Source organism: Pygocentrus nattereri, chromosome 16 (genome assembly GCF_015220715.1).
Source record: "Pygocentrus nattereri isolate fPygNat1 chromosome 16, fPygNat1.pri, whole genome shotgun sequence".
NCBI classification, from domain to species: domain Eukaryota; kingdom Metazoa; phylum Chordata; class Actinopteri; order Characiformes; family Serrasalmidae; genus Pygocentrus; species Pygocentrus nattereri.
Window position 1 is genome coordinate 3,968,769 of NC_051226.1, and position 15,000 is coordinate 3,983,768.

General features: G+C 43.8%; 1 protein-coding gene across 3 annotated transcripts in view; it reads left to right on the top strand.

Annotated features, from left to right (window-relative positions):
* The window catches only part of zer1 (zyg-11 related, cell cycle regulator), a 40,215-nt gene that overhangs the window by 16,303 nt on the left and 8,912 nt on the right, over positions 1–15,000 (top strand). For all 3 annotated transcript variants that reach the window (XM_037545713.1, XM_037545714.1, XM_037545715.1), the window contains exons 8-14: positions 1,247–1,393; positions 1,794–1,967; positions 2,304–2,519; positions 3,608–3,649; positions 11,270–11,389; positions 13,688–13,803; positions 14,378–14,566. In XM_037545713.1, coding sequence (XP_037401610.1) covers positions 1,247–1,393; positions 1,794–1,967; positions 2,304–2,519; positions 3,608–3,649; positions 11,270–11,389; positions 13,688–13,803; positions 14,378–14,566 — 1,004 coding nt within the window. The remainder of the gene's footprint in view (positions 1–1,246; positions 1,394–1,793; positions 1,968–2,303; positions 2,520–3,607; positions 3,650–11,269; positions 11,390–13,687; positions 13,804–14,377; positions 14,567–15,000) is intronic.

The following is a 15,000-nucleotide window of genomic DNA, read 5'->3' on the forward strand; positions in this document are numbered from 1 at the left end:
CACAGTGTTTATGCATATGGGGGGTTATTCCACAGTGTTTATGCATATGGGGGGTTATTACACAGTGTTTATGCATATGGGGGGTTATTACACAGTGTTTATGCATATGGGGGGTTATTACACAGTGTTTATGCATATGGGGGGTTATTACACAGTGTTTATGCATATGGGGGGTTATTACACAGTGTTTATGCATATGGGGGGTTATTACACAGTGTTTATGCATATGGGGGGTTATTACACAGTGTTTATGCATATGGGGGGTTATTACACAGTGTTTATGCATATGGGGGGTTATTACACAGTGTTTATGCATATGGGGGGTTATTACACAGTGTTTATGCATATGGGGGGTTATTACACAGTGTTTATGCATATGGGGGGTTATTACACAGTGTTTATGCATATGGGGGGTTATTACACAGTGTTTATGCATATGGGGGGTTATTACACAGTGTTTATGCATATGGGGGGTTATTACACAGTGTTTATGCATATGGGGGGTTATTCCACAGTGTTTATGCATATGGGGGGTTATTCCACAGTGTTTATGCATATGGGGGGTTATTCCACAGTGTTTATGCATATGGGGGGTTATTACACAGTGTTTATGCATATGGGGGGTTATTACACAGTGTTTATGCATATGGGGGGTTATTACACAGTGTTTATGCATATGGGGGGTTATTACACAGTGTTTATGCATATGGGGGGTTATTACAAAGTGTTTATGCATATGGGGGGTTATTACACAGTGTTTATGCATATGGGGGTTTATTACACAGTGTTTATGCATATGGGGGGTTATTACACAGTGTTTATGCATATGGGGGGTTATTACACAGTGTTTATGCATTTGGGGGTTTGTTGGACGGTGTTTATGCATTTGGGGGTTTGTTGGACGGTGTTTATGCATTTGGGCGTTTGTTGGACGGTGTTTGTATTTGGGGGTTTGTTGGACGGTGTTTGTATTTGGGGGTTTGTTGGACGGTGTTTGTATTTGGGGGTTTGTTGGACGGTGTTTGTATTTGGGCATTTGTTGGACGGTGTTTATGCATTTGTGGGTTTGTTGTACGGTGTTTATGCATTTGGGGGTTTGTTGGACGGTGTTTATGCATTTGGGGGTTTGTTGGACGGTGTTTATGCATTTGGGGGTTTGTTGGACGGTGTTTATGCATGTAAGTTCAGTGGAAAGTCTTTGTGCATTGGTTTTTTCATACAGTGTTGCATGTTGCCTTGCGTGCAGGTGACGGGCTCTAAGAATGAAGACCAAGTGCTGAATGCAATAGAAGCTTACACTGAGTACCGTCCTGAACTGGCACACAGAGCCATCAACCAGCTGTTTGACATTGCGAGGATACAACATTGCAACCAGCTACTCCGAGCACTACAGGTATACAGTCACAGGCCTGGAATCAACACGGTGTATAGGTGATGGGTGTATCAGAAAGTTCTTCAGCTTCAGCTGTTCTGGTGCTGGTAGCTAGTTAATATTTACAGCCTGCAGTACTAACTACTATAGCATGGCCATCTAAGGGGTTTGCCCACAATACCCAGTAAATGGTTTATAACACTGCACATTTTTAATGGTTTCATATTGTAAATAACATGTACACCAGTGTTATGGGAGAAAGAAAACACCTAGAAGTCCCCCACATATTTTTGTTACACAGGTACAAAATAATCATGCAGTATCATTTTAAATTGGTTGGTTAAATGGCCACTCATCATTTCACTGTGTATAAACATAGTACTGTTTTTTTCTCTCTCTCAACCCCCACCCACTCTTTCAGTTGGTAATAGCAGCGTTGAAATGTCATAAGTATGATAAGAGTATCCAAGTGACGGGCAGTGCTGCTCTTTTCTACCTGACCAACACGGAGTACCGTAACGATCAGAGCGTGCGGCTGCGCCGGCAGGTCATAGAGGTTGTGCTCAATGGCATGGAACAGTACCAGGAGGTCACGGTGAGCAACATGCATAGCAGAGGCATTAGACTTATGCAAACATACCTTCAGCTGTCTCTGTCTTTTTTCCTAGACTGGAATTTGATTCAAATGGACCATATTCCATATTCCACCGTATTGTGCTCTTATATATTTAGCCGTTGTAATTCGTCAGTAATTCAGTGCTCACTGAAATATGTAAACGTTTTAAAGATTGTGACATAAGAGCCATGACAAATAAAAAAAAAAAAAAAAACCAAACAAAGAAAATTCATTAGTCTGTGATTCAGGCCTTTTAACACAAGAATTCCTTCCAGTGAGCCTGAAGTTGTCCTTATATTACCTTCCTCGCTCTAGGTCCAGAGGAATTGCTGTCTCACTCTGTGTAACTTCAGTATTCCTGAGGAGCTGGAGTTTCAGTACCATCGGGTTAATCTGCTGCTGCTGAAGATTCTGGAGCCAGCCCGGCAAGATGAGTCCATCCAGCGCATCGCTGTGCACCTCTGCAATGCCCTCGTCTGCCAGGTCGACAACGACCACAAAGAGGCTGTTGGAAAGATGGGATTTGTTAAGGTAAATGTGTAATAAGCAATACTTAAACAGATTTCGTCTCTATTGTTACCCCTTCAGCAAATTGTACAAAGGGAGAAACTCATTTTGCCCCATGTCTGTGTGCACTGAGCTGCTTGAAAAATCTCAAAGTGAAGCGATAACGCACGACCTGGAGCCTTCTACTGCTTTAATACAGCAGTTAAATAAATACAGTCAGAAATGAATAAACTGGCCGTGAACGCGGTGTTTAATATGTTTTAATGTTCAGCTCCTTCCTCCTAATTATAGCTCCTTAACGAGCAGCTTGTTGCTACGTCAGAGTAACGAGCTCCGCCCACTCGCTGCTCAGCTGGCAGTTCGTTCTCCAGCTCCTTACACTAAATTCCCAAACCGCCGTCACCACTGAGCTTTTCTGTTTCTATTGGGTCAGTTTTACAGCTCAGTCTGATTTGGTCCGACTCTGAAGATCAGACGCGTCTGGCGAATGGTGTTGGGTTCATTTCTGGCTGATTCCAGGTTGTTCAGCTGATCTTCTGTCACAGCTGCCGACTGAAAAGCTGCTCAGTGGTGACGACAGTTTGGGAATTTAGTGTCGTCTCGTCTTCAGAGTCGGACCAAATCGGCTGTCGGTCAGATGTGATCTTAACAGTGTCCGTTTTCTGTTTGTGGCAAAGTAAGAAGTAAAAACGTTTAAATGGTTTGAGCCTCTCCTACAGCTGTCAAAGTCGTTGCTTAGCAACGGCGTCTCAGCAGAGTGATAGTTTTTGTGAAAAACCCGTGATGTTAAGGTGAAATAACAGCACAGCTAGAACGCCCGTCAACCAATCAGCTCGCGTTGGCAGAACTAACTGTTGTATGAACCGAAGTGATGATCTGTTAGTTGAGCTCGATCTGTTAGTTAAGTGTGCTGGGCAATACTTTATTGATCCTTTTAGCCAGATTTTTTAATAATTTTTAATAATTTTGCCAGTCTGGGAGCTGAGCTTCTTCCTTTTGTCAAACAACAATATTGTAATTACAGTCATTTGTTTGTAGATGACATGTTTCAGCCTTAAGTGTCACTTCTCCCACATAACGTTCTCTTCCTGGCTTCTCATGTTTTTCTATAGACCATGCTGAATTTAATAAAGAAGAAGCTACAGGACAGATTGGTGAGTACTACCAGAAACCGGTTGCTATCACTGTAACTTCAGCAATGCCGTAACAATCCGGTCTTGGCTGAAGTACGTTTACTGTAGTGAAGTGATCTGTTTACTCGTTGCCACTCAGATAGTATCATGTGCTGGTAATGTTGTGATACCAGTTCTGCAGCGCTTGATATGTGTTGAACTGTGTTGAACGCTGTTAAGGAAAGTCTGTTACACCAGATCTACACATTACTCCCCTTTAACCCAGATGTAGTCGATCAAAGGTCCAGCCCCATTTTTACCCCTACCCCTTAACTGAGTTACAAGATGTAGTGGTTGAAATCGTGCCCTATGAAATGGGACCCTCAAATTTTATATATATATATATATATATATATATATATATATAATACTTCGTTAACAGCTACTAGTGCCGCTCTGTAGGCGAACCTGCCCGTCTGCCGTGACAGCAGAGGAGTGTAAAGTTCAGCTCCTCACTGCTGGACTTTAGTTACATTTTGGGTATCATGTGCCTTTGGAGTCTCTGAAAGACCTCATTTTGGAGGGCCATGTAGGCCTAACGCTTCACCCTACCCCTCTATCTCAACAAAAATTGGGACACCCTACCCTTAAAAGAGAACGTGCAAAACAGGCCTAAGGGCTAAGTGGTAGGGGCGAAGGGTGAAATGAGATTGGGCCAACATTTATGCTCCATCAGTTAACATTGTGCAAACTGTCTGCATAAGTGAAATGCCTTACACCAAAGACAAAGTAACGCAGAACAGAGTTCACTTGGAAAACGAATTGGAAAGCTGCTAACGCTCAGCACAACGTCTGTTTCCGATGAAAGTCCCGCCCTTCAGAAGGATGAGCTAGTCAGCTTGCTGGTAAAGCTACGAGTGGGAAAAGCTCCCATTCTTTGTGGAGCCAAAATGTGCAAAGCGTTTATACAGATTTTGTCAGATTTTAACGGTGATTTCAAATGTTTTTTACACGTTAAAGTGGATTTTAGTTTTAGAGTTGGGCTTATGGGTCACTCCATTAAAAAAGACAGGAGTCTGGTCTTCTCTGAGTGGAAATAACTGCCACTGGAAGTTGCCGAGATGGCCATAGAGTGGACAGACTATCCTAAATGTACTTTGATTAAACCATGTTGAGTTATTAAGCAGTCTCAAATGGGCCTGCTTATGTGGTTGTTAACACTATGACATACTGTTGTCTTTCAAACAAAAATGACTCTACATGTTTGCTACACAACACACACAATGCTATACAGGACACACAACATGCAGTGTACACTCACATACACATCCACACACACACACATCTTCAGTGAGCATGCAACACTTTCTCGATTAATTTCAGAAGAAGGTGAAAATTATTAACCGGTTAAACGACTTACAGGCTGACATTGTGTTTCTACAGGAGACACATGTGTCCAGAACATCTGCACACACACTCTCCTCTTCACAGTTTCCTCATATGTACTCAGCCTGTTACAACTCTAAACAAAGAGGTGGAGCTATATTAATTAACAAAAGGATAAACTTCTCTATTAGAAACACGATGTCAGACCCCGAAGGCAGATTTATAATACTTAATCTATCTATTCAGAATATAGATTTATGTATTGCCAGTATATATGGACCAAATGTTGATGATCCCTCCTTCTTTCATACCTTCTTCACCTCACTTGCTGATCACTCTGACACCACACTTGTAATAGGAGGGGACTTCAACCTGGTACTTAATGCAGAGATTGACAGGCTCAGTACAGCAGTGAGTCAAAGAAACTGGCAGTCTGCAGACATTCTTAAACAATACATGAAGGATTTTGGTCTTTGCGATGCTTGGCGCTCACATCACCCCACTCTGAGAGATTATAGTCTTTTCTCACAAGTACATCACTCCCACTCCCGCCTGGATTACTTTTTAGTCAGTAGCTCCATGATGACGGAAATCACAGACACTCAGATACATCCTATCACTATTAGTGATCACGCACCTGTATCTATGTCTCTGACACAGAAACGAGTTACACCACCAACTAGGAACTGGAGATTTAATACATCATTACTTAAAGAACAAGATTTCATTAATTATTTTAAACGAGAGTGGGCTATATACTTAGAACAAAATAATCTGCCGGAAATATCGCCATGTGTTCTATGGGAAGCAGGAAAGGCAGTAATGCGGGGTAAAATAATTTCTTACTGCGCACATAAGAAAAATAAAGAAAAAACACTTATATTAGAATTGGAGCAGAAAATTAAATCTTTAGAAAATGCCTATGCTGCATCACCACAAGAAAATATAATTAACAGCCTGAGGAAACTTAAATTGGAATTAAATGAAATACTTGATAAGAAGACACAATTTATGTTGCAGAGGTTGCGTCTGGAAAACTTTGAACATGGAAATAAATCTGGAAAATTCCTGGCCAATCAGTTAAAACTGAATAAAGAAAAAACAGCTATTCACTCTATTAAAGACTCGGTCGGTAATATTACTCATGACCCACAACAAATAAATAACTCCTTTAAAGACTTTTATGAAGCCTTATACTCATCACAGATTAATCCATCTGATGCTGAAATTGAAGAATTTCTTAATGATATAAATCTTCCTAAATTAATTGAGGATCAGATTACAACTCTTGATTCACCGTTTTCATCATCTGAATTCTATAAGGCAATACAGCACCTTCCAAATAATAAAGCCCCAGGCCCAGACGGTTTCCCAGCAGAGTTCTATAAAGAATTCTGGCCTGTGTTAGAACCTACTTTTTTCAGGATGGTGACTCAAATCAAGAATAACCACACAATCTCTCCAAACATGAACTCGGGCAACATTAGCCTGCTTCTTAAACCAGGCAAAGACCCAACACTTCCATCTAGCTATCGCCCAATCTCTCTTATTAATGTAGACCTTAAAATTATTTGCAAAGTTCTCGCAAGAAGATTAGAAAAAATCACTCCATATATTATACATTCGGACCAAACAGGTTTTATCAAGGGCCGGCACTCGGCCGATAACACACGCCGACTAATAAATATAATAGACTACTGTTCCATTAACAAATTAGAAAAAATAGTAGTCTCTTTAGATGCAGAGAAAGCATTCGACAGTGGAAATTGGAAATTTCTGTTAGCAGTTCTACATAAATTTGGATTTGGCCCATCCTTTATAAACTGGATCGAAACATTATACAGCTCTCCAAATGCACGGGTTAGGACAAATGATCTTATTTCACAAAGCTTCAGTCTGCAGAGGGGAACTAGACAAGGTTGCCCACTCTCTCCCTCAATGTTTATCATCTTCATTGAGCCACTAGCAGCAAAAATCCGACAGAATGTAAACATCAAAGGAATCCAAACAGAAAATACAGACCATAAAATAAGCCTTTATGCTGATGATGTATTACTTTTCCTCGGGAACTCACAAACCGCTCTTCTAAAGACAATCACACTTATAGATAAGTTCTCATCTGTATCAGATTACTCCATTAATTGGAGTAAATCAACAGTTTTGCCTCTGAATTGTAAATTTCAGAACATCATACCTACATCACTACAGTCGGGCAACATTAGATATCTAGGTATACATTTCTCTCCCAGGCTGTTAGATCTGGTACGACTGAACCATATTCCTCTACTAAAAACAATAGAGGACGATCTCACACGTTGGAACTCTCTACCTATATCTCTCATGGGGAGAGTTGCCACAATAAAAATGATGATTCTGCCTAAAGTAAATTATCTGTTCTTAATGATCCCTAATAAACCTTCTATTGCTTGGTTTAAGTCGCTAGACTCAATATATTCTAAATTTTTATGGAAAAGTAAAACATCTAGAATAAGCTTGAAGACTTTACAAAAGCTAAAATGCAGCGGTGGTCTAGAACTACCAAATTTTTATCACTATTTTTTAGCCAATAGACTACAGTATGTTTCAAGGTGGATGAAATCAAACCGCTCAGACAGTCCATGGCTGGATCTGGAACAAACACTCTGTGGGAAATTGAAAATATCTGACTTACCTCTCATTAGCTCCAGCATTAAACATTACAATTGCTTTAAAAGCCTTACAATAAGCACCACCCTGATAGCCTGGTGGGAATTCTTAAAGATGGCTAAGTCTTCACTAATCCCTTGTAAATTAACACCCATTTGGAACAATCCCGATATATGTCGGAAAAAGACAGTACTGAATTTTTCAGAATGGCAAGAAAAAGGAATAAATAATTTAGAACATGTTATTCATGATGGGACCTTTATTTCATTTGAAGATCTTATTTTAAAATATGAAATTAGCAGTAGCAAATTTCTGGAATATCACCAATTGAGGTCCATCATACAGGCAAGATTTAATCTAAGTAATCTAAATCTAGAAATCCCTGTGTGGATAACAGACTTTCTAAACCTCTATACCCCTAAACTGTTATCAAAAATATACAAATTATTATTAAAAATTAATGATTCAATATCCCTTCCAATTACAAAATGGGAGAGAGATCTTTCCATCATCCCGGATGAAAACTTCTGGACACAGATATGTCTAAATACTTTTAAAATGACTAAAAATCCAAACCAAATCCATTTGGGTGTCTGATGGCTCTTAGACTGGAGATGGGGGCTGCCGCTCTGCGGTTTCTGTGTGCGGGCCCTGTTGTTGATGGTGGGGGGCCTGGATGTGTGCGCTCACGGTCTTGGGGTGGGGACCTGGGGACCCGTGGGGGTGGGTGCTGGCCCCGTCCGGGGGGCTGGCCTCCTCTGTGTGGGCCGGGGTGCGGGGTCTAGGGCCTTGGCGCCTGGGGTCGCCCGTCCCCCGTTTGGGCTCCTCCCTGCGCTGGAGGGGTCTGTGCCCCCCTGGGCGCACCGCCAGGTGGTGGGGGGTCTGGGGCGCGCCGGGGTGTCTGTCTGGCATTCCAGGATTCTGGATGCCTCCCGGGAGGAGGGGTGGGGCACTCAAGTAGGGGGACAACCACATAGGTCCGGTTCGTTCTGGACCCAGGACCACTGTGTTTGCGTGTATATGGGTGTGTGTGAAGTTTGTGCGGGTGAGTGTGTTTGTGTTGGTATGTATGTGTGTGTGTTTGTATGTGTTTGTATTGTAATTGTGAGTATGTGTATTGTAATTGTGAGTATGTGTATTGTAATTGTGAGTATGTGTATTGTCATTGTGAGTATGTGTATTGTAATCGTGAGTATGTGTATTGTAATCGTGAGTATGTGTATTGTCATTGTGAGTATGTGTATTGTCATTGTGAGTATGTGTATTGTAATCGTGAGTATGTGTATTGTAATTGTGAGTATGTGTATTGTCATTGTGAGTATGTGTATTGTAATCGTGAGTATGTGTATGTGTGATAATTGTTGTCTCTTGTGTGCGTGTGGGTGTGTATGTTTTGTGCTGTGTCAGCTGTGTGGGCGGGCGCCGGCCTGGAGCGCGGTGGTGTCCTGGGGGCGTGGCCGCTTCGGGCCCAGGGCCGGCCTTCCCTGCGCCGCGGCCGGGTGTAGGAAACCGGGGTGCCTAGTGAGCTAGCGCCAGCTGGCTCTCTTCCTCCGAGGGGTAGTTCTCTGCCTCTCGGTCTTTCTTATCCTGACCCTTCCCCTCCTCCCACTCAGTCAAACATTACACTACACATGGGGGTTCTGGGGGAGGGGGGCCCATGCTACAGTGAGTAGGGCCACCTACCTGGCTCTGCTCGCTGTGATGTCCCACTCCTCCCCTTTTTTCCCCCCTTACAATGACACATTTCATGACACAGTACAGTACACACAGGGCTTTGGGGGGCAGGTGTCACTCAGTGGATGGTGGGTGGCGCTGCTGATGTGACCTCACTTATCTGCTCACTGCTACCTGCCCCTCAATTTTATTTACACATTAGACATTGAGGGCCTTGGGGGGCAGTGTGGCAGTGTGCTGTTATTCAGTACTACATTGCCTCTGTCCCTCCAATTTTAATTGCACTGTAGCTCACACACATTCTTTTCATTTCACACACATATTGAGTGTGTGGGGGGGGGGTGGGCGGGTCCTCTCACACCCCGGTTTGGTGCACCCTGCCTGGTGGGGGGACCGGCCGGTCATTCGGGGCCGGGATGGCTGCCTCCCTGGGTTACCGCTGACCCGTGCTGGTGTCCGCCCGCCGATACTGTGAGTCCATGTATGTTCCGTGTGTATGCATGAGTGGGTGACTGGTGTGTGCGAGTGTGGGTGTGTATGGGTGCATGTGAACATGTGTGTGTGGACAGCTGGGCCTGGGTCTATGACTTGCTGAGCCTGGACATCTGTGGTACATGGTGGTGGGCAGGAGTTACCCCTCCCCACCGCTCCCCGCTGCTTGCCGACTCCGCCCCCCCCCCCGGGGTATGGGTGTCCTGTGGGTCCCTGGGTGCATGGCTGGACATCTTGGCGTGGTCCCTGCCCTGCTCCCTTGGCGGTTGTGTCCTGAGGGTGGTTTGGGCCTCTCTGGCATGGGGGGGGGGTCCTGCCGGGGGTCGGCCGGTCTCGGGCGCCTGGAGCCTCGGGGGCCGCATGCTCGGCTCATGCTGGGGATGTTGGCCTGCCGGGGGGGTGGGCTGCTCATTGCCTCTGGCTCTCCGGTCACTTGCCCTTTGTCTGTGGACGCTCTGTCTGGGGCCTCCATTCTTCGTCCTCTGGGGCGTGCACGCGGTGGCTGTCGGAGCATGTGGCCTCAGGTCTCCTGAGTTCCTAATGGGCTGTGGATGGTCCGGGTCCCCCGGGTCCTTCCCTATCTGTCTCTGGACCACGGGGGCATGGTTGCGGCTTCTTGCCCTCATTGCTGAGCACATTCCATGACACATGACACGTGAACGCATATACACACATATACACATTGCTGCAAACAGTAGAATTGTGTGTGGTGGGTGGGTGTATATGTATAGAGGCATATGTATAGATATGTAAACATGTGTATGTATGTAGCAGCAAATAGTAGAATTATGTCTGGGTGTATATATGTATATGTATATGTGAATATGTATATGTATGTATATCTGTATAATTGTTTTTTTTCCCCTCCCTTTTTTTTTAATTTATTTACTTACTTATTTATCTATTTATTTTTATTTAGTTGTCTGTTTATTTACTTATTTTATTTGTTTTTCTTTCTTTTTATTTATTTATTTATTTTTCTATTTATTTATTTACTTACTTAATTATCATTATTATGATTTATTATTATTATCTTTTTTTTTTTTCTTTAAAAAAAAAAATTAAAAAAAAAAAAAAAATTGCATTATGCTAATGAGGGAGGTGTAAGCATCTATTACTTGTTAGCCTCATTAGCCTCATAACTCCAGTCTAAAACAAAAGAAGCAAACTTCGGACACCAAACATGTCTTTGCTGATCAACTACATTTGGATTATTATTAAGAGGGAAGTTGCGTAAAATGTCATAAGCCGTTTTTGAAACCGTTACTTTGAGGCTGTGCTACAAAGCTGGGTTCATGGGTCATCATGAGCTAACCACACCACTGTCACCTAACCTAGGGTCATTAAGCCGGTTTCAAATTTCACCTTTTCTTTGTTGAGTTTAGATGCTGGTGTTGTTTTTCTGTATCTGTTATTGTTACAAGCTGGCCTGACTGATGGTGCGGTTTCTGTTTGCCCTCTCAGTGTGATCAGGTGATGGAGTTCTCGTGGAGCGCTCTGTGGAACATCACAGACGAGACGCCGGATAACTGCGAGATGTTCCTCAACTGCAGTGGCATGGATCTGTTCCTAGAGTGCCTGCAGGTAAGACACAGATGCAACCAAATCAGATGTCCAAAAGTTAGACTGTTGGTGAAATGGATTACACAGATGGTGGCATCTTGCCGCAAGACGAGCATTAGTGAGGTCAGGTATTGATGTTGGATGGTCAGTTCTGGTTTCAGTAGCCGAGGATCGGAACACCTTCAGCCGCCACCCGATCCACATTGCACCGGACCCCCATAAGCGCCTCTCCCACGGGTGGTGGGTCCATAGGAGAGTGGTCCCATGTAGCTCTTTCGGGCTGAGCCTGGCCGGGACCCATGGGTAAAGGCCCAGCCACCAGGCACTCACCAAGGAGGCCCTCCCCCAGGCCTGGCTCCAGGGTGAGGCCCTGGTAACTCTAATCCGGGTGAAGGAAACTGGGTCCTGGTCTTTTTCATCATTGGAGGTTTTTGGATCACGCTTTGTCTGGCCCATCACCTTGGACCTGTTTGGGAAGACCCTACCAACATAGCTCCTAGGATCATGTAGGCATGCAAACCTCTCCACTACGGTAAGGTGGTGGTCCAAGGAGAGGTGGTTCGGGCATCTGGTAAGGATGGCCTCTGGACGCCTCCCTAGGGAGGTGTTCCAGACATGTCCGACAGGGAGGAGACCCCGGGGAAGACCCAGGACACGTTGGAGGGATTATATCTCTCGACTGTCTTGGGAATGCCTCAGTATCCCTCCTGAGGAGCTGGAGGAGGTGGTGGGGGAGAGGGAGGCCTGGGCCTCTTTGCTTAGGTTGCTGCCCCCACGACCCAGACCCAGATAAGCAATGGATGGATGGTCAGTTCTGGATAACTTCAACTCATCCCAAAGATATTGGATGGAGGTCCATCACTCCAGTGAATGCAGTTTCCCAACTCCACAGAGTAATGCTAGGGGCCTTTATACAGTGGTGGGCAAATCATGTACTTGAGTTAAAGTCGAGACCCCCAAGGTAAAATATTCCTCCAGTAAAAGTAGAAGTTCCTCCCTTTAGACCTCCACTTGAGTAAAAGTACTAAAGTATTTACCTTCAAATGTACTTAAGTATAAAGTAAAAGTACTAAAAGAGTAATTCTGGCTCTGATGTCCTGTTATCATTTTTATAACCAGACTGGCTTCATGAACTCATTTCAGGTGAAAGTCCTCCAGCGTCTCTCTTGGTAAACCAGTCTTTTAATAGAACGTCATTAATTAGTGACGCTGACGTCTATTAAAATGATCAGAAGCACAAAACACTGAAGGTAAACAGTTTCCATCAGGGAGAACCGAGTGGCTCTGAAATCACTTTTTACACACAAGCAAAGTTTCAGTTTCAGATTTATTTACAACTTAGTTCCAAGTTTAAGTTGAATAAAAACTGGCTTTAAACTCAGGATCACAGATGAGCTCCTTTACTATGTTGATCTGTAGGCGTCTGTTCATAAACATAAACCAGCCCAAACTCATTTACTATAAAATGAAATGGTGTTTGTAGAAATTCAGAAAAAAGCCGCGTCAGTCTCGACTGCATATGTGGACATATTTCTATATTGTGCTCTATTTACACAAAGTTAGGTTAGTTCATCATTTATGTTGAACAGACTCTCCCAAAGTTTTACGCTGCTGCGCTGACGTTGAACCGCGTGCTGCACTGGGTCGGTCTGACCAACAGGTCAAAACCAGCTCTAAACAAAGTGACCGCTGGGCCCTGATTGGTGCTCTGGCTTTGCGCTTCTTTCGTTTTGACATGTTACGTTTTTATACACACAGAAACCAAAAGGAACGACAGATTTCTCAAAATGTAGGAGGAAAAAGTCGGATATTAGACTCTGAAATGTAGTGGAGTGAAAGGAAAAAGTTGCGTAAAGTAGAGATGCATGGAAAAAAAAGTACTTGAGTACAGTAACTGACATTTACTTAGTTACAGTCCACCACTGGCTTAATAGCCACTAGCCAGCGCTTGGGTATGGTGACCTTAGGCTGATGTGCAGCTGCTCCATGTTGTCTCATTCTGTTGGCCAGTGCTTTGCTATGGAGGTTATCCAAGCTGTCGGTGCACAATGGAAAGTCTGTGTCACCGTCTGTGAACCGTCAAGGACAAAAAATGAGATCTGAGCATCAACTAAGCATTGGGTGATGAGGCTTGTAATGTGAACGTAGTCAAACTGCAGGGATGTGTAAAGGGAGATGTAGATATTTTGATGATACTGACATTTTCAATTTCGTATTCAGAGACAAGGTTTTGTTCTGACTGTTATTACGTTTGAATGCAGACTTGTGTCTCGGCTGGTTGTCCAATTCATGGGCTGCTCTGTGTGATTTACTACACAGGAGTTTCCAGACAAACAGGAGCTGCATCGCAACATGCTGGGACTGCTGGGTAATGTGGCGGAGGTGAAAGCGCTCAGACCTCAGTTGCTCACCAGCCAGTTCATCTCCGTTTTCAGGTACGTTTCCATTCCATTTACTGTTATGATGTAATTTTCTTCTTCTTTCGGCTGCTCCCTTTAGGGGTCGCCACAGCGGATCATCTGCCTCCATCTTGCCCCATCCACTGCCTCCTCTACTTTCACACCAACCATCTCCATGTCCACCTTCACTACATCCATAAACCTTCTCTGAGGTCTACCTCTTCTCCTTCTACCCGGCAGCTCCATCTCCAACATTCTTTGCCCAATATATCCACTATTCCTCCTCAACACATGTCCAAACCATCTCAACCTGGCCTCTCTGGCTTTATCTCCAAACTGCTCCACCTTCACCGTCCCTCTGATCTGCTCATTTCTAATCTTGTCCATCCTTGTCACTCCCAACGAAAATCTCAGCATCTTCATCTCCGCCACCTCCAGCTCAGCCTCCTGTCTTTTAGACAGAGCCACAGTCTCCAAACCATTACTGTTATGATGTAATGACAAGTTGAATTTAGTTGAAAATGTCAGGACCCTGTCGTTTCCTTCCGTTTAATATTATTTGTCCTAAAGATTCTCTTTTGTCTCAATTCCCCATCTCTGCCGTGTTTAGTAACTTGTTGGACAGCAAGGCGGACGGTATCGAGGTGTCATATAATGCCTGCGGCGTTCTGTCCCATATCATGTTTGACGGGCCCGAGGCGTGGACCATAGAGGACCCTGAAAGAGTATGGGTCATGGACAAAATGTGGGATGCCATCCAGAGCTGGGACATTAGTTCTCGTCGCAACATCAACTACAGGTATGCCTCACGTTACTGAAGGGGCAGAACAGGAATATAGGAAGGCCTGCTGAAAATGATCATTACAGTAATAGGACTGGGGTTCATGGTATGAGTGTAATATTTGAGGATAGATTTGAGTCTGACAGTTTTTTTCTAGAGTAGTCTGAACGATAATTGATTTGACAGTCTACAGAAACATTTTCAGGCTGGAATTGTTGTCCTTATTTTCCATTGATCATGTGTTTCAACTCTTCCTCAATGCAGGGAGCCACGGTTTATGTTTATGTAGTTTATCTATTCAAGACTCTTTATTTGGGATTAGTTGGGTTACTTTTAGTTTCTACTCTCATTGTCCATTTATCAGCTCCACTTACTGTATAGCTGGTCTCTGTAGCTCTACAGTTACAGACTGTAGTCCATCTGTTTCTCTGATACTCTGTTACCCTGTTCTT